Here is a 24,821-nt window from a genome sequence, read left to right as displayed (position 1 = left end):
TTTTTAACACATTTGATCTGTTAACAAAGAGAATGTATTCGCTCTTTTGAGAATGGGCTAGAGGGCAACTGTGTCATTTGTTCTATGAGAATTCATATGTTGCTAAAGAGGCCAAAGACAGTCATTGACATCTAGTGAGACCAGGAGACACACTCTCCCATAAGAACACCCTACCGTGGAGTGGTGAATTAAGGGCTAAGAACTGGATATATCTTTCACTATTTTTACTAAAGGGGTTGAACTTCCAAACAACCTCCAAATGCAGCATTCATGGAGAGTCTTGAGATGCATTTCTAGCACTTATTAGAACTTGGACATTGATAGGATGCGTCTGGATGAGACAAATAGCATTGCTCCTCCTTGTGCGTTGATATTTTCTAAGTACACAATTAGGTGTGTAGGGAAGCAAATGATTAGCCTCTGAAAATAGGAGAATAGGAAAAATACTATTTGTTCACTCTTTGCAACCTCATTGAGTTAAAAGTCCTCTAAATTCTACATTTTGTGAATGCCTGAGTAACTGTACTATGTACTGAAAAATTACCTTAAAGGTAATGGAATTCAATTTCAATTATTTATATTGGTAAATTCTGAATTTTAATCAAGATGGATATGGGTAAGTGAAAAATAAAAAATATTACATATGTAATAAGTAGGACAATTTAGATTAAAAAGTCATTTGAGATATTCTTTTAGGTTTCCTTTGTAACTCATTGTGCTTGAAGAAAACTATGTTAAACTTTTCAAAAATGAATGAAGATTAATATTCTAATAAAGGAAACTGAGCTTAAGCAAAAGATTCCTTCCAAATATGCTGTTTTCTTTATAGATTATTAAAACTTTATACTTTACTCATAGAAATGAGTGTCATTTGTATACTGGAATACTGATGTAACTTAACATTTGCTTAGTGGAGAATATGTGTTTTACATATTAATCTATGTGCCACATACTAAAGACTTCTTTAGAAATCAATCCCACTGTAGAATTTACTTATAATTATTATTGTTACATTTTATTCTACATAGTAGTATGATTCATTTTGCTGTATTTACACATGCACAAAACATGATTTGATCAGTCTAATTCTTTAGTATCTTTTCTTTCCCCTCCCTACTCTACTGAGATCCCTTCTATAATAATATATTTTAGTCAGTATATTACACACACACAAATATATATATATATACACATATATTTATGTAGTATTAATTGTAATATATACATACATGGACAAAACATAATTTGGTAGATTTCATCTCTCTGCTTTCCCATGCCCTCCCTTCTTCCATATATCACATTTTCTGTATTGATTTGACTGTTAATGGACACCTAAGCTAGTTTCATAACTTGTTTATTGTGAATTGTGCTGCTATAAACATTGGCATGCATGTACCACTATAGAATACTGATTTTAGTTCTTTTGAATAAAAACTGAGGAGTGGGATAACTGGATCATGTGATGATTTCATTCCTAGTCTCTTGAAGAATCTCCATGCTACTTTCCAAAATGATTGCATCAATTTGTAGTCCCACCGACAGTACCTGAGTGTACCTTCATTCTCATATCCTTGCCAGCATTTATTGTTATTTGCATTCTTGAAGATTGACATTGTAACCAGAGTGAGATGAAATCTCTGTGGAGTTTTGATTTGCACTTCCCTCATTTTTAAAGATGTTGAATATTTATTCACACATTTGTTGGTCATTTGTATTCCTTCTCTTGAGAAATGTCTGTTTAGATCTTTTGCCCATTTATTGACTTGGCTTATTTATTTATTTGGTGTTAAAATTTTTAAAATCTTTATATATTCTGGGTATTAATCTTTTGTTGGAAGAGTAGTTGGGAATTTTTTTTATCCCATTCTGTAGGTTCTCTTTTCATATTCTTGTTTCCTTTGATATGTAGAAGCTTTTAAATTTATACTATCTCACTTATTGATTCTTAATTTTAAGTCTAAATTTTAGGAGTCTTATTAAGAAAGTCAGAGCCTGCTTCAGTAAGTTGGAGTGTTGACCCTATGTTTTCTTCTAGTGGTTGCATTGTTTCTGGTCTAACCTCTAGGTCTTTGAGCCACTTTGAATTTATTTTCATTCAGTTTGAGAGCAAGGGATCTATCTTCATTCTTCTGCATATCAATAATCAATTTCCCCAGCACCATTTGTTAAAAAGGCTTCCTTCTCTCCAGTGTATGTTTCTGCCACCTGTCAAGGATTGGATGATTATATCTATGTTATATAATCATCTCTGTGTCATCTGCTCTATTCCCTTGATCTTCATATATGTTTTTAGACCAACACCATGCTATTTTTATAATCATAACTCTGTAGTATAATTTGAGATCAAGTATTGTGATGTGTAGGCAGTGTTTTACAATTATGAGTTAGTAACTCCTTTTTCTCATTCCCTTACCCGCTTTGCATGAAATTAGTGGTGTGTTCAAGCGCATATTGAATCACATACAAGGCTCCAGTTCTATAGATAGCATCCAATGTTACTGCAGGATTTAAAACCCCCAAAGAGAGTGCTTCCTAAGTAACTGTTGAAATAATACTAATTTAAAAATCTTGACCATAATTTCTAGTAAAACAGTGAAACATGCCATAAATAATTACTGCAACACGAAATATATGCAACTAACTGTTTATACAAGACTATATACACAATCAAACCAATATATAAGTCATAACAACATATCTCAAGTTGTATATTATATTGGATGTTGTCTCTCAAAGTAAAAAAAAAAAAATGGACTGAAAAAAGTTACCCAGGTAAAGATGACTTTGTTCAATACTATTGCAATAGGGGAGAGAGATGAATTCAACTGTGCTAAAGCAAAAGGCTGAACAGTTTTTAAGAACTGGGGTAGAGGTATTATAGCAAACCTGTGTTGGCTGATTGCATTCCACAAAGAGAAAGTAAACTTTCTCATATCTTTAATTCAGGACGTAGTTTTAAATTACTCCCATGCTTTGGTTAGATTGCACACTATCTTAAATGACACTGGAGAGACAGCGGCACTTTGTTGATAATTACACTTCAAAGAGATGGCTCTTAGAACCTGGAGAAACCTCCTAGGTCATAAAACTGTCAAGAGGCTTTTAAGGATATTTATATACATTTCAAAAGAGGCAAAGAAAGAATTTGTAATTACAAGTTTTCTAAAGTAAATGTGTAAGAAATAGAAGGTCAGAGACCTGTTGTCAGGAAGCAACTTGTCTAAAGTTAGGTCAAGCTGCAGGGAACCCAAGGCTGCAGCCCTGTGGTCTCTACTAAAGACAGAGAACAGTTGCCCAGACTGTTCACTGCTAGCTAACATGTTCATCTTGTGAAGCATCTGTGTTGAGCGCTTTGTATGCTTTTGCTCAGTTAAATTTCATGATAACATTTTCAAGTAAATACTCTTCTATGGAAGAAGTTCTTGTGACTCATTAAGGCTTATTAGGTAAGAAAGTTCAAATCTCACAGTAAGTAGTGTAACCTGCATTTGAACTCAATGTAATCTACTGCTTTTGTGATCTTTTTGGGCTGCTATAACAAAACACCATAGACTGAGTGGCTTAATCAACAGAAATTAATTCTCTCAATTAATTTATGATCTCTCAATTCCAAATTAGAGTTCCAGCAAAGTAGATTTCAATCTGAAGCCTCCTGGCTTAATTTGTAGGAGGCTGCCATCTTGCTGTGAGCTTGCATGGACTTTGATTCCTGTATATAGAAAAAAAGGGAGATCAGGGGAGAGGGAGAAGATGAATGTATTCTCTTCTCCTGTTGAGTTAGGACCCCACCCTTACACAGAATCCCGCCTTTATGATCTCATTTAACCTTAATAAATTCCTCAGAGATATTAGCTCCAAATACAATCATGTAAGAAAATTAGCGCTTTAATATTAACTCTGGAGGGAAACAACTCAGTTATAACAGTTACCTCATTGGCTTTGTCCTGTGCAGCTGCTACAACAAAATAGGATAAATATGCAAGTTTTAGACAAGAAAAATCATTTCACCTCTTTCTAGGCTGGAAATTTCAAGATCAAGTTGCCCGCAGATTAGGTATCTGATGAGGGCTGCTTCATGGTTCATAGAGGGACACCTTTTCACAATGTGTACATGGTGGAAGGGTAGAATTCTGGTCTTTTCAGCCCCTTGGGAGGGAACTTATCCCTTTCATGAGGGATTGTCCCTCTTAACCATGTCTCAAAGGCCCCACCTGCTAATACTATTAATTTGGGGATTTGGTTTCACTGTGAATTTGGGAACAAACTCAAAATTCAGACCATTGCAGGTACTAACAGCATTGCAAGCTCCATGAGGAAAGATTCTGTATCTTGATTATATTTGAACCCAACACATTGCCTTGGTTATAAGGGTTATGGATTCATTGTTCAACTAATCTCAGCTGCTGAGAAATACATTATTTCCATTAACCCCACCTTATTTCATATAATCATTGTCAGAAAGAAAGCCATTAGGTGTCTAGAATATAGTAGCAATTTGTAGATATGTAGAGCAAAGAAATTAAGAGTAGGGATTAGATACTTCCAGAGACGATCTAGTGGGTTTGCATCATATCCTTTTATTTTGATAGCTCATTTGTTGCATGCTCACTACCTGCCAGGCACTGCCCTGGGAAGTATTCAGAAGGTAAGGGCCCAATGGTGTTCTGTGGGGTCGCCTATTCATATACTGGGAGGAGGGTCCAAGGAGGGAGATCCCTTTTCTTTTCTTTTTAAAATTAATTTGTTTATTTTAATTAGGTATACATGATAGCAGAATGCATTTTGATTCATTGTACACAATTGCAGAACAACTTTACATTTCTATGGTTGTACGATGTGCACCATATGTGCAGCCATACATGTACCTAGGGTAAGGGTGTGCATCTCATTCTACCATCTTTCCTGTTCATGGGCACCTTCCCTCCTCTTCCCTCCCCTTTGTCCAATCAAAGTTCCTCCATTTTTCCCATGCCTCCTCTGTTATGGATCAGTATCTACTTATCAGAGAGAACATTTGGTCTTTGGGGTTTTTTTTTTTTTTTGTTTTGTTTTTTGATTGGCTTACTCAGCATTGAAAGAGAATAAAATTATGGCATTTGCAGGTTAAAGGATCCCTTTTCCTAACCCTGCCACAGAAAACTCATGGAACATTCAATAGGACTCCTGTGATTCATTTTCTCTATGTATGAAACAAGACTCTGTATCCTTATCCAAGATGCTATTTAAGTTAGTAAGATTATGTTTGTAACACTGAGTATTTAAAAAAGGCATTAATTATTATTTTAGAATCTGAGTGTTGTTTTCAAGTGCATTGATCTCTCCTTGTGAGGTAGCTGAGAAGACTGGATTAAAAAGTCTTCAGAGAAGAAACACACATAGAATTTTCTGTATTTATAGGATTCTAAAAGCTCCATCAGTATCTTCACAAGAGTTTTAAACAGCAACATTTTAATGGTTTACTCCAAACAAGCACCCTCTTAACAACTGGTAAACATTTTATGTGATTATGGCCAAGGGCAGAAGGAAAGGAATTGAGAGAGAGGAGAAAAAAAAAAAAAAAAAAAAAAACAGGGACCCTTGCATTTATGGACAGACTTTTTTTTTTTTTCTCCACAGTTTTTCTCACCTTTGTTCTTACTCTGCAGTCTCAGAATTTATTATTCCCAAGACACCTTGTAAAACACTGCAGGTGTAAACACAGTGATCTTGAAGATAGACTCTCTCATCACATAGAAAAGTAATACAGCTTTAATTGGAAGTGAGCTTATCTATCACTGAAACAATGGGATTTAATGTAGGAGTGGAACTTTGATAAATGGGTATATGGTAAGATTACATAGGAAATAAATGTAATTTGATTTAATTTCACCTATATTGGAGATGGAGACTAGGATATGCAGGGCTCTGTAGAAAATGGGGTAGACTCGGGCTTTCTTCCCAGGATAAGGTATAAGCAGAAAAATACCAGGGTCTGATTTATAATTTAATAAGATTATTTCCCATGCTGTGTGGAAAATAAATTTCAGTGCAGCAAAAAGGAGGGAAGGGATGTGGGTAAGTGGGCAGCACATAAATATCATAAAATCTGTTAATTCATAGGAATTACTTTCAAGTTGTCTTTGTTTTACATGCTCCATCATCTTGGTGAGAATATTCTCAGGGCCATAATCTAAAAAGGCAGTGAACAAATCTACTTCCCTAGGTAGAAAAATAACACATTGAATGAGTCACCAGGAGGAGCGTGTCCCTTGTTCAACTCTGGTCATGTATTTTTTTTTTTTTTTTGGAGTATGCAATTTTAATGGTTTTCAGAAAAAGTGTGTTCTTTATACTTCCCCTAACAGGTCAGGACTAATTTAAGGTGTCACTAAACCCTTTGAGAGACACAAGCATACTTTATGTTTTGAAATTGATGAAATGTTCCCTCTAAATAAATCTCACATTGCCAGATCTGATGACATGAATAATAAAACATAACCATGTGAAGGGAATGGCCATTTTGAGCAATATGCAGGCAAGAGATATTCATCTGGTGTCGAAAAAGAAAGCACATTTTCATGATGGACTAGGCTCTCCAGACCACTGTAGCAAACTTCCTGACATTGAAATTGCAGGACATTTCAGGGCCAAATTTGTGGAAGAAAAAGTTTCTGTTTTAAACATAAACATTCTGTATTTCTGATAGCCGGTGCCTCAAAAATTGAATAGATGTTCAAGCTCAAACCTGGTGGATACTTCCTATTCTTGTATGTAGAAAGTGGACTTTAAATAGTAGAGAGATGAATCTGCTGCAGTGATAAATGATAATTAGTAACTCTTGCTTCTTGGCTGATATATATTCTTAAGTATTTTATGCCCTCAATTGCCATATCTGCAAATCATCCTCCTGGATGCTGAAAATAAAAAGATTGATGTCCTCCATTAAACCAGTGAGTAAAAGAGCACTTTCTAAAAAGCCAGGATAAAATGTCCCCAGCTGGGGCTAGCCTGAGGCTGGGCCACATGGGCCAAAGTCACCCCTTTGCATATTTGCAAAATTAGTGAAAGACTGGAAGCCAGCATGATGTTAGCTGCAGAGCACTCTTGTGTTCTCTTCCCAGCCCCCCACTTACCATCTGGTGACCTTCATCAAGCTGTTTAACCTGCTTACACATCCATAAAATGGAAAACTATAAACTAGTTTGCAAGATCATTGTAAAAATTACAACAGATGCTAGATGCAATATTCCTGGCTTTTAAAGATGCTTAACAAGTGAATGTTATTATTTCTAGTAAAAGTATTTAAAAATATAGACACCCCCAAAGCATATTCAGATTTTCCCCCTACTGACCTTGTCCAGTTTTTCTTTCATGCACTCTGCTTCTCACTTGCTCCCTCTTCACCCACCTCATTTTCTTTCTCCACTCTCCTGAAGATCATGGCTTCCTCTGCTGTCGTAATGTCATTCCATATGACATTGCACATCTGCTTTCTCTACCTACTTAACTCTAAGCTCCATTCCATTTCAACATCTCTGATTCCTCGCCTCCCCATCCCATTTCTCCATCTATTCATACTTGCTCTTGCTTCCTAAACCTTATTTCTACATCGTCTCTGGAGACTGGCTGTGGGACTATGGTGGATGCACCTGTATAAATCTTGTGTTGAACAAGTTAAAAGGAACATTCTAGGTGTAAGGGGTCAGTAGAGATCCCTGTGAAAGATTTTTATTATTTGTTTGTTTGTTTCTCCTCTATTTCCTACCACGCTCACTCTCAGCCCCCAACTGACCAATTTATAAACCTATCCAGGACTTGACCCATGTATTCTATGTGATCATGTAGCCCTTCATAGTAGCTAGTGCAGGTTATTGTATCTAATTGTCTAGTACCTAGGGAGAGTGAAAATTATAGAATATCTCACAATTCTAAAACATCCGTGATTTTCATCTATCAGCTAGTTCAAATCCTCACTTTAATTTCTTGTAACCTGAAAAGTTAAAAAAAACTTACTCTAGTGATAAAATTAATTGCAGAAATGGGACTAGAGCCTGGTTCTCAAGAGTTTAGTTCTTTAGCTATAGCCATAATTGATTAGAAGCCAAATCTTCCCTCTTATAGAAATTTTTGTATTGTCTGTTTAGGTCTATTGTCCCTTTTAGGTGTATTATCCCTGTAGGATAATGTATATGTTATAAATTTTTTTTTCATAGATTAAGAAATGTGTGCAGGTAAATTAGGGTATTAGATCAAGAAAAACTGTTTAATTTTTTCTAAATCTAACCTTAGGTTACTTCTAAGTTTAAGACTTTTTAGATAAACTCTCAAGACAAAATCTTTCCTATACATTTAGTAGTATTACAGGTGAGTAGTGAAGATTATATATATATATGTTTTTATTGTTCTATTTTTCTTTTTTTAATTTAAGTTAATTTTTTGAGCTGGCACACAAAATTATAAAAATTGTGCACATTAAAAAAGGGACAATAGACCTAAACAGACATTTCTCAAAAGAAAACAGAAAAAATTGTCAGTGGATATAGGAAAAATTGCTCAATATTACTTAATCATTGGGGACATGTGAATCAAAATCACAATGAAATGTCACCTCACTCCAGTAACAATGACTTATTAAAAAATAAAATTGAGTGATGTCACATTAAAATAGTGTGATGTCACATGCCTGTATTCCCAGCAACTCAGGAGGCTAAGGCAGGAGGATCACTAGTCCGAAGCTAGCCTCAGCAACTTAGCAAGACCCTAGCTCAAAATATAAGACAAAAAGGGCTGGGGGTGCAGCTCAGTGCTTGAGGGCCCCTGAGTTCTATCCCTGGTACCTAATTAATTAATTAATTAATTAGAACTAGTAATGTTGGTAAGGATGTAGAGAAAAGATAACCCTTGCACACTGTTGGTGGAAATGTAAATTTTTACAATCATTATGGAAAATAGTATGGGGGTTTCTCAAAAAATTAAAAATAGAACTACATATGAGTAAGCATCCTACTAGAATATATACTCAAGGGAAATGAAGTCAGTGCTTTGAATAGCTATTTGCACTCGCATGTTTATTGCAGCAATCTTTACAATAGTCCTGAGGTTTTGTTAGATTGAGTTTATAGTCTCAGTTCCTAATCTGTTCTGCCCTGGAATATAAGACATACTATTTAAGCCTTTCTGATATATGTACATATCTCATGCCAGCTTCAGGACCTATTCCAAATCACCATTCTTCATGTATCTCTGTTTTTTCTGGGTACCAAACAGGAAGAAGGGACACACAATCCCATGGAAGAAAACAGAATGAACAATAACTACTTGATTTTAGCAAGAAACTTTATCTGTAAAGTAAGAATGATGGCATCTAAGTCCCAGGGTTCTGTGATCATTATATGAAATAACAAGCAATATAAAATATTTAGCATAAACATGAGATATTTGTTTACACTCTCTTTTTAATATTACTAGATAGCATATGTGAACTAGTTTATTATGTTAAAAAGTTTGTAGTGAAGTGTTACTTTACTTTTGTAAAAGTTATATGTGAAACTTACTATATAGTATACAACATTGTTGTCCACTTGATCTATCGCACCAAAACTTTTGTACTTAAATGTTTAAATTTCCTGTATAAGATCTAAGAGCGACAGCCATATAAACATATTTGGCCCTAAAGTGAATGGTGCTATAGCAATTATCCCACTGAATTGCCTTTTAAAACGCTAATCAATTAGCTTTGCTTTTGCCTCCCTCATTTTTTAATGTGATGTTAGTTCAACATCCATGAATGAAGCCTTGGGTTAACCTTTTATTCAAAGTGAAAAACCAGTCTTTTCATTGCAACCCTGTCATTGGTCACTGGGTTGAAAACATTTACTGGTAAAAATGTTATGAGTTTTCATAGAAATAAATAAAGAAAAAAGATTGACACCAAGCACTGTTACATTCTTGCGTTCATTTTTAGTGGGACTTAGTGCCAGGGCAACTGTGATCTCATCAGTGTTTCTTATAGCACACATTTTGAAATGGCATTAAAAAAGATAAGTGACAAATATAAGAAGTTTTCAGATAAAATTATTACCAATCAAAATCTCACTTACAAATAAAGTAGCACTCTTTTAGTCAGCTTTTTCACTGCTGTGACGAAAAGACCTGACAAAAACAATATAGTGGAGAGAAGGTTTATTTGGGGCTCAGGGTTTTCAGAGGTCTTAGTCTATAGACAACTGACTCCATTGCTCTGGGTACATGATGGGGGAGAACATCATGGAAGAAGGGTATGGAGGAGGAAAGCAATTTAGAACATCCCAACCAGGAAGTGTGGGAGAGAGAGAGAGAGAGAGAGAGAGAGAGAGAGAGAGAGAGAGAGAGAGAGACAGAGAGAGACAGAGAGAGACAGACAGACAGACACTAAATATATATCCCAAAGGCACACATGCAGTGACCTACCTCTTCCAGCCACACATGCCTGCCTACAGTTACTACTAGTTAATCCATTCAAGTGGATTAATGCATTAATTGGATTAAGGCTCTCATAACTCAACCATTTTACCTCTAAACACTCTTGCATTATCTGAGCTTTTAGAGGACACCTCACATCGAAACCATAACAGGCGCCCACATTTACTAAACCAGTTGTAGTATTGTGATTTTCTTTCCAAAAAAGTACCACCAAAACTCTCATGAGTGACTTATGCTCTTTCTTGTGGATTCTGCTGTATCATGGAGTCCGACATGCATATAACCATATATCAGGGGAGCTTCAGCACTTGCTACAAATCACTATCTTCAATGTGTCCTTGCTTCTTCTCTGGTATCAGTAAAGAAAGAAGGACAAATAGTCCTTTGAGAGACAACAAAATCATGTAGTATGACTTGATTTCTGCAACAATTGGGAAGATATGTAGGCACTGAACCTTGGCATTAACTAAAGATGGGATTTGGTCCCCAGAAGCTTTAGTTTTTGCCTATTATATAAGAAATTTTGACAACAAATTAATGTACAGGTCACTGAATAAAATTCTAATGTTTTCATTTCTTGATATTTCAGCAATACTTCTCACAGATTTCAGATACAGTGGAATAAAAATACAGGACACACTAAATATGAAACATCTTTTTCTTAAAAATAAAGAATTTGACATCATTTCATACTTCTTTGATTTTGTTCCAAAGTTTTAGAGAAGGAATCATATACTTTCTTCTTTTATTTAATTGTTTCACAATGATTTTATTAAGTGTCATATTTGTTATTCCAGTTTTTAAATTTTATAAATATCTCTAAAAATTTTTATAAGAATTTTTGAATTCACACTAAGCTTTCTCAATGACTTATATATTTTATTTATACCTTGGGAGGGAAAAGATTCTTATGTTAGAGTGTTAATTGTATTAGAAGATCAATAATATTCTGTGTATCAAACATTAAATACAAGAATCAATATGCTTTTTAAATCCAAAGGCACTATGATGTCACTTTTTTATTCTAAGATCCAGTACCCACTATTTTAATAATAAGGAAAAAATGTTGCTGATATTGTTTAAAGTACCCCACTGACATTGGTTTTGTGGCTATGGTATTCAAATTACCTTTTATATAGGGTTATAAAGAAAGGAGAAGATTCCTGAATAAATCACTTATCAAAATACGTGTTATGGATAACTGCATACTATTTTTAAGAATGTCTTCCAAAATGTTTTCACTATTGAACATATTTTAGAAATTTCAGAATCTAGGAAGACAGTACTGAAGAATTCTCTTGATTTTAATATCCTTGTCCTCTTTAATTATGGCTGTCTAGTGAAATAAAAGCTAACATTGAGTCTCTAATAGTTTGTTTTTTGAGAAGATGCTTCTTCAATATTTGTAACCTAGAAGCATTTAGTAATTACATGTTTTGTTCCACAGAAGCTATCCTTGTTCAAGTGAATTGCCAATATACCAATCTTTGAGTATTTTTCAAGAAAAATTTCCTGCCATCCTGCTATACTGGTCATACGTAGCTTGCTCACTTACTACACATATTACAAGGGAAAGTTCTATATGTTCTATATGTTCTATAGTCATCTTTGTACTCTCCAAAGCAACTTGTTCTTTCAACTATAAATGGTAATTTAACCCTCCCCCCCCAAAAAAACTTTAGCAGATATCTCAGATTAGCAATATTTTACTATGTTAAGACCTCAGTAGATGATTGTCTATATAAATGTATCACAACCCCTTTTAAAGTGCTTTTCGGAATTTGGTACTTTGTAAAATTTTGGTGGGGCTGCCAGATAAGAGTTGATATCAGTATCCAGTCATAGTTAAGAAAGGCTCAAACTATAGACTGGCACATTATCCTTCCCTACCTAATGATTCAATGGAAATTTTAAGGAAATACATACTGAAATCATAACTTATCTGACTTAGCATAGTAAAAATTCTTCCTGACATCAGTTTGAATGCATGTCTTTTTCTTCCTAGAAAAATAAGTAGCAAGTTATTCAAGAATAAAAAGATGAATGAATGGGAAGGAGGAATTGGAATATTTAATGACTTTTATATTATTATAATTAGAGATATATAAATAGATAGACAAAGATTGCTTTTACAGAGATAACTATTTATTTTCTTTTAAAAGGCTATGTCTATGTAGGCATTAAATACTCTTCTCTCACCCATGACTGGCTCATTCTGAATCTGGCCAAAGTGTTAAATCTGTCAGAACTACTGCTGAGAAGTGAAATAGGGCATTTTGATTTTAAAAACTTTATATGAGGGGCTGGGAATGTGGCTCAAGCGGTAGTGCGCTTGCCTGGCATGCGTGCGGCCTGGGTTCGATCCTCAGCACCACATACAAAACAAAGATGTTGTGTCCGCCGATAACTAAAAAATAAATATTAAAATTCTCTCTCTCTCTCTCTCTCTCTCTCTCTCTCTCTCTCTCTCTCTCTCTCTCCCTCCCTCTCTCACTCTCTCTTTAAAAAAAAAAAACTTTATATGAAATTACCAAATAAATAATGTGATTGCATCTGTATATCTACCACTGGCTAGCATATGAATCATGTTTTATTCTTTACAGTAAACCACAAACTCATACTCTGAAAATCAGACTTTCAGAGAAAAATGTCCAGGTAGTTATTGCCTTTACAAATGAAGAATTATATTTGGAAACATGTGTTTTCATATAAACAATGCTTTACAAATATACTTCCAATACAAAGTAAAAGCTTTAGGATAGAAAAAATGGAACTACAGAATGGACTATAGCATTATGGTGTTAAAACAGTTTAATAAGGGATTGGGACTGTGGCTCAGCAGCAGAGCACTCGCCTAACACGGGCAGGACCAGGGTTCAATTCTCAGCACCACATAAAAAAATAAATAAAGGCATTGTGTTGTGTCCATCTACAGAAAAGATATTCTCTCTCTCTCTCTCTCTCTCTCTCTCTCTCTCTCTTTCTCTCTCTCTCTCTCTTAAAAAAACAGTTTAATTAGAAGGAATATAATGATGAGTGAAACTACTTAAGAAAAAAGATAAACATATATTTAAAAATGATTTCTCTAAGGAATGATATGCAATCATTCTTTGATTAAAAAATATAAATTACATATGGTTTCCCTATTGTTTATAAGTCAAAATTGTAAGTAGAAGCTGGAGATGTATAGAGGGCATGCTTAGCATGTGTGAGGCCTTGGGATCTGAGTTGGATCCCAGATGTGCTCATACAACAAATAAATTATAGGTAATTTTTTATTTAATGCTTTACCTACTTGAGTTTTGAGTGTGAAATGGGGAGTGCCAGTTCTGCAGTTCATTTTATATATATAATGTGTATGTGTGTATAAAATATACATATAATTTATATCTACATACTCAGACACAAATATGCTTAGAATGATAAACTTGATGTTCAATAATACAGTGTATATAACACATTTCTGTTGAAACTACCTTGTAATAATCCTTCAAGGCCTAACTCTTAAAGTACTAAGAATTCAAGGGAAGATGTAAAAGCATCACAAATACACATATCCTTGTTCTCAAACAATTTTTGAAATTGTTACCAAGAGCGGACTAAAACAAAAGTCACAAAGCCAATAGGTACCAAGAATGACTATAAGAAAACAGGGCCAAATAAAAACAAATTTCTCCATTGTGCAAAGGGATAAGATGAGTAATTGCATCTTCTACCCTGGGGATGGTGATCGCATGGTGAGATAATGTTTTGGAAGGATTTGCAAAGCAGAGGGAGTGATTAGGAAATATGAAGTTCAGTTTGCTCTCTACCTGACCTCCTGCCTACTCCCTCAGCTCTACTTACCTATTCAGTCTTGCCGTCATACTTCCACTATATTCTTAACTCCATCAACTCCATTAACTCCATCTTCTTTTCCTGATTTTTTTTTTCTCTTCACTCCCACTGAGACTCAAACAGGATGGGGCCTCCATTCCTCTCATTATTTTGCACTGTTACCACATTCAACCTGTCTCACATAAATGGGAAATTAAACATTGGTGAAATAGTAATCTTCATGAGATAGGATAAGATAGAAAATGATATACAAGGATAGCTCAAGAGAGAACAATTTCTTCCAAAATGGGTACAAATAACTGGCAATGTTGATTTATAAAAACGTTATGCTTTTTCAATAGACTCTGAATTTTAGGACAAGATCTCCTACAACTTTGGAAATTTTTTCATGTAATTTTACCTTCTTTCCCCTCAAATATCTAACAACCCAGAAAGGAAAATAAAAGATAGTGATAATATTGCAAAAGATAACAATAAAGCAAGCAATGAAATGCTGAAGTCACAGCATTTTGTCATGAAGTCATGGTTGGAATGGGTCCATTATTGCCTTCACATTTAGTTTCATGACCCTTTTTGCTGAATCTTCCAATGATCCCTCATGTTTCCAGAGGTCCCTACTTGTTCTTTGAGTGGGAGAAAAGCAATCTATGGTAATTTGAAAAGTAATTTGACAGGCTCTGAAATCTTCTATTTCCCTGAGTGCATAGCTCATGAATGTCAAGACAAAGAAAAAATAAGCCAACCCTATAAATGATCATCTGAAAAAGTCAGCCTTTTATGCTAGAGGCACTTCATGGGCATAGCATTGTGACTCGTATGTTAATGAGGAAATGTTATTTTTATTGTTCCAGATTCTCCCAGACTCAAAATGTGTAGAGCAGTCTATTAGCTTTTTTTTTCGGTTCACAGGAGGCTCTTTGATGCAATTCTACTGCAGGGAAAGTATCAAGGTTACAATCTGTTAAAAGTTTACCAAACTATAGAGTCAAGCATATATATTTCACATTTAATTGACATCTTCCTTTCTTAAAATACCATAGCATCCTGATTCAGAATCTCAGAATCACACTAATGAAACAGTGCTCTGGAAAGGAGTTCCTGAGAATGCATGTGACCTGTCCCTAAATGGAAACTCAGTGGCCTGGGAAGTAAACCCACAGCTTTAGAAAGTCTCTGATATTGTAGCAAAGATTTTACCCACAAAAAATTTAGAGTACAGTCATTTGTTACTTATTATACATTATATATTTAAGTATGTACCTTCTAACTTTACAGGTCATAATAAATTGATGGGCCATCAAAAGATATCTGAATTTGGGTAAAAGAGGAAAAAAAATACACGTCTTTTCTTATCAATTCTTTATTAAAGGCAGCAGCTCTACTGAAACCTTCACTTCTTTTCAGTAAACCAAAATTCATTGAACTCTCCTTGAAGATGCTCTGGGTGGCAGTTTGCACTGTTACTGTTATACTTTAATTGGAAAACAAAATTACCATTTACAAAAGCATACTTCTTCCGAAGACAAGGCTCATTCAGATATTTTAGGTTTTTATTTTATCATAGTTTTTTTAAAAAAATTATTTCTTATTATTTCCTTGGTAAGTGTTACAGTGTTATTTTCATGGAGACAAGGGGGTAGTTTGAGGTTAATTTTGCTTTTTCATTTTAAAAATATTTTGACAATGCTTCACTTGGGGGCTGTTATAGCACATTTGAAAGAAGTGTCTATTGTGGCAGAGGACATAGAGTTGACACATTAGGAAGTATAAATAATAATAATGCCTCCCATTCATATCACAGCCTGTCATCCACAGGGGCCCAAAATGCTCACCTCACTGCAGGGAAGGATTATTATGTCACAGGCCTAAAAGTTGACTGCATAAAATGCCAATCAAATGTTCATTTTCAGTAATACGCCTAAGACTCCATGAGCAGAGACATACCCTCTCTTATACAAAGCTGGAAAAATAAAAAAAAATAAAAACGTGGATAGGCAGGCGATGCAAAGTTGAATGGGCTGTGTTAATTTCATTGGCTCCAGGCTCCCTTTGGCATGAACATTATGGATCCCCCAGTTGCTGCATCTTTGAAGGGTGGGGTGGAAAGTGCCAGCCCTCTCACTTTATTGTAGGATGCTGTGGAACAATTGAACTTTGTTTCTGGGCCTGAGGATAATCTTCCCTGATTCATTCTGTATGGATTCATAGTTTCACCCCTGTATCCACTCCACCCTGAGCACCGACAAAGAAATATAAGCCAATTGCCCTCCTGCACTTCCTTTCACCACTTCAAGCTGAGTTGACTTGAACTCAGAGAAAGACCCCATAAGTGGAATGAAAAGGCATAATATTTAGTAATATTGAAACCCTTGGACTTTTTCTCAACCCCTTGCCTTTTGTGTCTCAACTGAGTTTTGTCTGTCCACTTGCTTTGGTCCTATGAATTGCATTTGCCTTTAGTTTTGATATGTGGGTCGTCTCAAAAAAAAAAAAAAAAAAAAATATATATATATATATATATATATATATATATATATATATTTAAATATCAAAATTATACCAAATATATATATATATATATATATATATATATATATATTTTTTTTTTTTTTGTCTGACCTCAGAAAAACCCCAGGAAGAGAAAGGTAACTGAACTTCATTTCACAATTACTTTTAAACTTGAAGATGATTCATCTATTCAATCTGTGTGTATTTGTTGGTTGCCTACATTGTGATAGATCCTGTCAGCAGTATCATCTGCTTGCAGATTTCTTAAAACACAAAACCGTGCAAGGAAAAAAAATAGTTCTATTCCATTTTTTCATATAAGAAAGCAGTCTCAGGCTCTAAGTGTGAAGTTTCCCAGGGAGAAATTCCTGGGATCAGAGAGCATGTTTTGGTTTGTCAATGACCGTCAGCCATGTTCCTGTTTGACTTTTTGTCACTCTCACTTGCTGCCTTCTATGATGCTTCATGGTTGAGAACAATAAACAAATCCTGCAATTCCTTTCTTCTCTTCCACTCTTTACCATGGAGGCATGGACCTTACCAGTAAAAATGACCTGTGATAAATATTACACACAGGAGGAGCAGAGGCCACACACACACACAGGGCTGGGCTCTGTCCTCCCTAACCTCAGGCTTTTTCCTTTAGCAGCAATTCCTGATTACCTTTCCAATGGTCCAGCCTAGGACCTTTTGTTATCACTTCAAACTTTTTTTCCATCTCTTCCTCTTTCTCCATCTATGGTCGTTTGCCTGCCTAGAGTGAGATGAGTTCAGAACAGATCTCACTGCGTGATTGCAAATATTCCACACCAAAGTAAGGGCAGACCTCGTCTCTTCTAGCATTCTTTTTCCTGCTTTCCATATATCTTTAAAGGAAAACAGAGCAGCTCTGATTGGAAAGTGTATAGAAAGTGTCCCTTTGTGCTAGAACAGTCAGGCATGTTGTGCAATCTAAGGATACTTGGAAGGTATCAGATATGCTCTAATAATTAGCTTACAGTGGTAGGAAACCAAGGGTTATTACTCCCCCTACATAGCCATGGCCCAAAGGAAATGAAGAGAGAGGCTCTAAAAAAAATTCTAATAGCTGCTCTGATGTGGATTTAAGGTCAAATACAACAAAATCTCTTTAGCATCATGTAAAACTCATTAGATTGGATAGTTGGGCTCCGGGTAAATTGCAAAACAAGAGACAAGAGTCCTAACTACATTGGCTATGATAGTATTATCTAAAACAAAGAAGTCTGGACACTTTTTAAATATTTCAGCTGAAATGGGACTTGTTTCCTTGGGTTATTTCTTCTTTTATAATAGGACTTTATGCTATATTCTTGCCTAGAAAGATTACAGGGAGGTGTCAGACAGCAGTAGTTAAGGACCCAAGCCATAAGGTAAAGTGCTGGAGTTCAGGGGCAGGCTTTATTACCTCTTTTTAACTGTGTGACTGGGCAAGTTATTTAACATGAATGTGCATCCTCAATAAAAAAGAGAATCAGTGGAAAAAAAGGATAAGATTTAACTCATAGCTTGTTGTTAAGAATAAATCAGTGGTCTCAACTAGGGAGATGTTGCTCTCAGGAAACATTTGGCAATGTCTGGAGACATATTTGATTGTCACAATGTACAGGTAGATGTGGGTGTATGGGTGTTCTAGCATCTAGGATACTGCTAGACATTCTACAGTGCACATCACAGGCCCCCAAAAGAATGAACCAGCCATTAACTGTCAGTTGTACCAAGTTCAGAAATCTTGGATTAAATAAAATGGCATGCAAGAAGTCTGCAGAATGGTGTATAAAACATTGTTAGCACCTATTAAATGCTCAGCATTATCATTATTTATTGTAAGGTTTAGTTGCCTTGATAACTATTCTTCATTCTAAGAGCATTTTATTCTTGATGAAGTAATTATACCTACTTATTCACTCTGATTATCCCAATGTATCAACACTTTCCAATACTATCCACTCTTTGATGTAATCGCCATCTCCCTATTTTCATTTATTATTTTTTGATTTTTTTTCAAAACATATGTTCGTTAGACTGGACATACGCTGTTGCTGTGTCTAGTGGTATAATTTTGATATTCAACTCTGTCTCACCTTAATCATCCTCCTACTAGCTTATCTACATGGTTTCTCTTCTTTGCATCCATGCCAAAGACTTTTCTCGAAGTAATCCTTCCTAAATTTCCCACCTGTCTTTAATATTCCATAGCTCACTTCAAATCCTTCCTTGCCAGGCATTCATTGAAGCCAGGATACAAGTGATCTTAATCTCTCCTTCATGTAGTTTTGCTTGGCTTCAGAATTGAGGACTGTCTTTCATTTGTTCTGTGCCTGCATTTAGAAATCTTCCCAAATGGTTGCTAGTCAGTCATTGTTTCTTTGGTTGCTACTTTGTATTCAAAGAAACCTTAAAAACCATTCATCCTATTGGTTCCAAATCTGGACTCGGAAGATACTAAGAAATGGAAACAGTAACACGTATTTCAAGACACCTAATAGACATTGTAAATTCTTTTGCACATAAAAACTTTAATAAAGACATTGGTTGAGGGACTTAAACAAATCATGATATCATTCATCAGTTTCTGGAATTATATCAACTTACTGTGTGGTGCTAAGGCATAGTACACTAAGATAAAAATAAGTTCTATTGAAATAGAATTCCTTAAGTCCCAGTGCCAGACCAACAATGCAAGGAGTTTCTAAATGAGGTCTTTAATGTGCGTGCTTAGAATGTCAGTAAGATCATTTGTACAGAATGCTGGGTCTGCATACTGGGATGAGAAATGTATTCAGGTTATTCTACAAAGTTCTATCAAAATAAAAAAAAATGAAAAACAGAACACAAATCCCCTTGGAGTTTCGCAAGACCCCTCCTTCTTAAAGATCTAGATGTTTAGATGATTAAATAATGACAGAAGAAAACCAATGAAACTGAAACCTACACTTCAGTAGACACGAGGCGACTCATCATGATCTTGAGGGACTACCTTTGGAGGGGTATTTTGGTGACTTTGAAGAGGAGATTATGCTGATGAGCCAATGTAGGATTTATGTTCAAACTGGATCCCAATCAGGTACGGATTCTCCCCTATGAAAGGGCTTTGCAGCATACACCACAGTGAGACAGAGACGGGAACATTCTAGTTCCTCATAGGCATTCCTGTAGGTGCTAAACCCATTCTATTCTATGGATTAGCTAATTCAAGACACACTCAAATGTAGACTATTTTGAAAATAACTTTACAATACACACACACTGAAAAAAGAAATTGGCATTTTCATTGACATTTTAGTAAATTCTAAGAGGTCAACTCCCTTTCTTGTTTATAACAGAATACATAGCCAAGGCACAGAGTTTCATTTGTTTAATGAATTTATAAATGAACTAATCCCTGGGTATACTGTTATGACAAGAGCAATATGGGACTCCAAGCAAAACATCCAGGTCAAAGACTGTTTCCCTGGTGAAGAGTTATCACCTGACTCCAAGATCTGTAGAATGAATACAAATGGAAGGGTCTTTAATGGTAAAATATTTGAAATCATGTATCTATCTGAACTCACCCTTCCTTCTTTAAAGAAAACCAAAACCTGGAAATGGTTTGTAACCTATACATGATGACATAATTGGTGAAGAGTTGGCACCACACCTAATATTGTTTATTGATAAATTGTATAATAACTTGTTTATCTTAAACAAGAATAGAGAGGCAAATACATTTGTTCCCTAAATATGCTACTCAAGACTCTCCATTTTAAATATCAGATTAAAATTGATAAGTTAAAATGTAAATAGAGTTACAAAATGTAATAGAGTATTTTAAATATAGCCTTGAATAACATTGTATGCTTATTTCTTATTTGCTTTTATTTTCTTAGTAATTTTCACCCCTATTCTGATCAGAACGTTAGTAGCTCATGTTTTATGAGACAAGACTCTAGTTTAAATATGGAACATTCTCTCTTCTTCCCCTCCCCTGGGCTGTTGTGTATGCCTGACATCCATAATGTGAACTTGTTTTAGATTTAGTGTCACGTAATGAAGAACGATTTATTCCTAGACCAAGCAATGCCTTGGTGAACCATGGAATCAAAACTAAGTTAATTTATTTCTTTGAAGCTCAGTTTTCATGTCTATACAATAAGAAGAAAAAAAGGGAAAATATCAAAAATGAAGATGTACTTAATACCCACCCACTTCCAATTTTCTTTTGCTTTCTCTGCTTCTTTAACTGGGTTTCTCCGTCTATTAAGTGAAAGTTTTCAACTAATTTAAAGGAAGGGAATCTTAAGGATACATGTATCTTCCAAATAAGGACAGGTCTACACCTAGAGCAGCTTGACCAGTAACTAAGTAATGGGGCAAGAACCTAATTTTTAAAAATTTATAAATATAAGTCTAGTTGCCTGGTAGGCTCTATTTTTCAAAGGTAGGCACTTATCTTAAAAAAAATAAAAAACAAAGAGGACACATTTAAGTAAGGTTATAATTCCACTACTAATTTAATGTTTGTCCTCAATTGATCTCAATTTCTCTCCTAAGGTCAATATATAGTCCTGTGGGTGTCCATGTGACCCTTGCTGAACATGTTTATTTCTACACATCTGCCAATCTGAATTAATTGGCCATTAAAACAGTTCCTTGTACAATTTTCAGCAAAGCTCACATCTTCCAGAACAGAAAAATATGAAATGGTTGCATTAATTATAACATCTTTGTACACAGGTATGAGTTTGAAATTTCATCTTAGAGAAATTCTTTAGATTTTCTTCCTATTGTGACTTCACATCCTGCCTCTCAGGAAATAAATATCATCTGTACTATTAAGAGGTTTTTGTTTTTTTTTTTTTTCCTGTGTTAGTCTGTCCCTAGAGATGTTATTTCCTTGAGGATCTGGGCCTGTAACCAAAACACCTTGCAGCAGGACCAGATACACACTGGATTCTAGAATACTTCATGCCTGCGTTTGCTACAGGATCTCAGTCTCTGCCTTCCCCAGGCATGACCCATTGAGATGAAGTCCATGAGGATTTTAAACTATTAGCATGCTGGTCAGAAGGAGGGAAATTTTCATAGAAAACTTCTGGTTTATGGTTCTAGAAGACTGGTTGCTGATTGTTGGTTTTAGGTCTACTTACTATTGCATCAGATTTGACTTGGAATTTAAAAAAATATACATATGGCTGTGTCATCAGGTCCCAAAGAAGCCTGCTGAATTCAGCAAGAGTAAAGCACATTCAAAGGAAATCTTTGCTTTATACTAGCCAGTATTTCTGAAATGGGACAAAAATTAGCTCGGCCATCCCATCTAATCTCAGTAAGTACAGGGCATTCTAAATGTAGAGATGAATGTTTGACTTCCTGTTGAGTTTCTTTCTTGTGAATATCATTTGGTATTCTCCTTTTATAATTTGGATGATTTGGGGTTTTGCTCATATGTTTATTTTGTTTTGTTTTTTGGACAACATGGATTTGGTAAATTAAATCCTAATCTTTTTCCATGAAAGCAGTAAACAAATTGCACAAAACAGTTATATTGTCTACTCTGTTCCTGGAATGATTGATTCATGTAAAGAGAGTGTAAAAATATATTTAATCCATTACAAATTAAAATAATGGTCCACAAACCCAGATTATGTCTCAGAACTCCTGAAGTCTTAGAAAGAACAGTGATTTCGAGAATAAAAAATTCAGCCATAATTCTAGATTGATTATAGTAGTTATGCAAATGTAATTATAATTTTCTGTGCAGAAAAAACATATTCAAATAGAAAGCACTGCAGTGATCTTATTCAGAAGCCACTCTGGTGAATACTTTGACTGTAAGGAAGAATTTGGTGTATTTTAATAATTGTCAGGCAACCATTATGATTGTATTACTGTACTGTGTAATTTTCCTGAATTGGATATGTCTCTCTCTTTGTACGAATTTAATTACCAAAAGTAATGACAAACCTTAGTAAATATGCTAATTGTACACAATAGCAATTTTCTCCATGCAGGCATAAAATTCTTGAAAGGATTATTTTTGCATTTCTAAAGGAAGAATACTGTGCAGGGAACTCATATGAAAGCCACTGAGGACAGCTTGTGTTGGCTGTGAGATTCATTAAATCAAGGTGGGGTGCCCCTCTCCAAAAAAAAAATAAATTTCAAGTAAGTTATTTTTTTGTGTGCTTTGAAGCTCTACATTTCCAAGCCTCTAACCTTTATATAATTGATGCAATGAGGGAATTGGAGAATTCCATCTCTAAAGTTCTTTGAGTCTGATCCTAGAAATTCTTCTCAAGCTCATTTCTTTAGTGAAAACCTGTAGTTGGCAACTGCAGAGGTTAAGGCAGTAGCTACCAACAGTCATCAAGAGCAGTGGTTGTTCTTTGGACCACTGTAGAGCCTAGAGAAACATATCTGCTCTTGTCATAATTGCTGTTTACTCACCTCTGCATAAAGACTGTAAAATCTCTCCAAGGAGACTCGGCTAACCTCTCAGTTGTTAATTGAACTTTTTGGAAGAGAGAGAGAGAGAGAAGGGGAAAAAAAAGGTCGGTAGCTATAAGGTTATTGATTGAGATCATCCTGAGCTTTCTGGCTCACAATGATTTGCTAGTTTGCAGATATGTTTTGTGCCATTAATTTTTTATGAAGAAATTCTTCAACTCTCTTAAAAATTTATAATTAAAACAGGTATTGCCCTCTCTCAACTATGCATACATCCTCTAGTGACATTATGGTTCTTGTAATATAATCTTGTTGCTTCAGCTAGGAAAAGTGTTGAGTTGTTCTTTTTTATAAAATTAGAAGACCAGAAAGAAAGCCCCACATCTAAAGCAGAATGCTCTTTTTCCTTTCCATCATATGCAAAGTTTTAAAAACTTGTACTCTACTTGTACTGATTTATGCCAGTCACTTAAGATTCAATAGGAGCTGTTGTCAATTAACCTAAGTTACCATGTGCATATCTTTCATGGTGCTCTAACAATCTGAAAGGAGGAAGGAATCAAAAGAAATATAACATACCATTCCTCACTAAAGCCGTATCCAAATCAATGGATTTCACCTAGTTCTTGACTTCCAAGTGTTCTATATTACTCAAACTTAGCAAAAATTGCTTTATCCACATCTAAAGAATAAAAGAAATGAATTATTCCAAGAGAACATAGGAGGGAAACAAAACTCAGATAGAATTCAGTCCTCATATTTTCTCTTCATTAACTGTGAGCTTGTTTATGGTGTGTCCAATGACTTGCTTAACATCTATGTCATCCTAATCCAAGTCATGTTAGAGAACTTTGTGTTTGGCCATTGTGGTTTAAAACATTGAATGTTTCTATGCAGGATATCTAGGTATGGAAAATATAATCAAAAGGAAAAGAGTCTTGTTTATTTAATCTTATCTATTTTCTTAGTGATGGCTATATAAATTTAAAGAGAAGAGAAAAATATAGCTCTTGGGTTCAGTATCTAAGTTACAACGTTGGTTTCTGGGAAAGGTGAATGTATTAAACTATTTTCTGCCACTATAATAAAATGCTAGAGGCTAGAAATTTTATAAAGAAAAGAACTTTATTTAACTCTACCTTTTTGGAGATATAAGGCCATGGCACCAGCATTGACTCAGTCAGCTCTTATGAAGACCCTCTTGCTGTGTTACCTGATTGACAATATCATGGCAGGAGTTCATGTGAAAGAGAAAGATCACATGGCAAGACAGGAATCCAGCAACTAGGGAGGGGCCAGTCTTGCTCCTTTATAACATCTTGTTCTCACAGGTAGTAGGTACTACCTGAGATCCCACAAGAAATTTATCAATTTATTCAGGGAGTAGTGACCTAGTAACCCTATTCTATTTGATTAGGCTCCACCTCTTGAAAGTCTCAAACTTGTCCCAATGCCACAGTGGAAACCAAGCTTCGAACACATGAATTCTTGAGGGACAAGCCACATTCGTATCATAGTAGTGAATTTCCACATTCTGGTGATAACATTGGGAGTTAGAGTCACAAGAGGCTGAAGTTGTTTGCCTG

The 24,821-nt window shown here is 35.1% G+C and overlaps 1 protein-coding gene across 37 annotated transcripts in view; it reads left to right on the top strand.

Annotated features, from left to right (window-relative positions):
* Nrxn1 (neurexin 1) overlaps positions 1-24,821 on the top strand; it is a 1,060,252-nt gene that overhangs the window by 957,031 nt on the left and 78,400 nt on the right. For 2 of the 37 annotated variants that reach the window (XM_076833747.2, XM_076833746.2), the window contains one exon: positions 6,908-6,929. The exons of the other annotated variants lie outside the window; for them this stretch is intronic. In XM_076833747.2, coding sequence (XP_076689862.2) covers positions 6,908-6,929 — 22 coding nt within the window. The remainder of the gene's footprint in view (positions 1-6,907; positions 6,930-24,821) is intronic. 37 annotated transcript variants of the gene reach the window in all.

Source organism: Callospermophilus lateralis, chromosome 14 (genome assembly GCF_048772815.1).
Source record: "Callospermophilus lateralis isolate mCalLat2 chromosome 14, mCalLat2.hap1, whole genome shotgun sequence".
Classification (NCBI taxonomy): Eukaryota; Metazoa; Chordata; class Mammalia; order Rodentia; family Sciuridae; genus Callospermophilus; species Callospermophilus lateralis.
The sequence above is the reverse complement of the archived record's forward strand: the minus strand, read 5'-3'. Positions and strand labels throughout refer to the sequence as shown.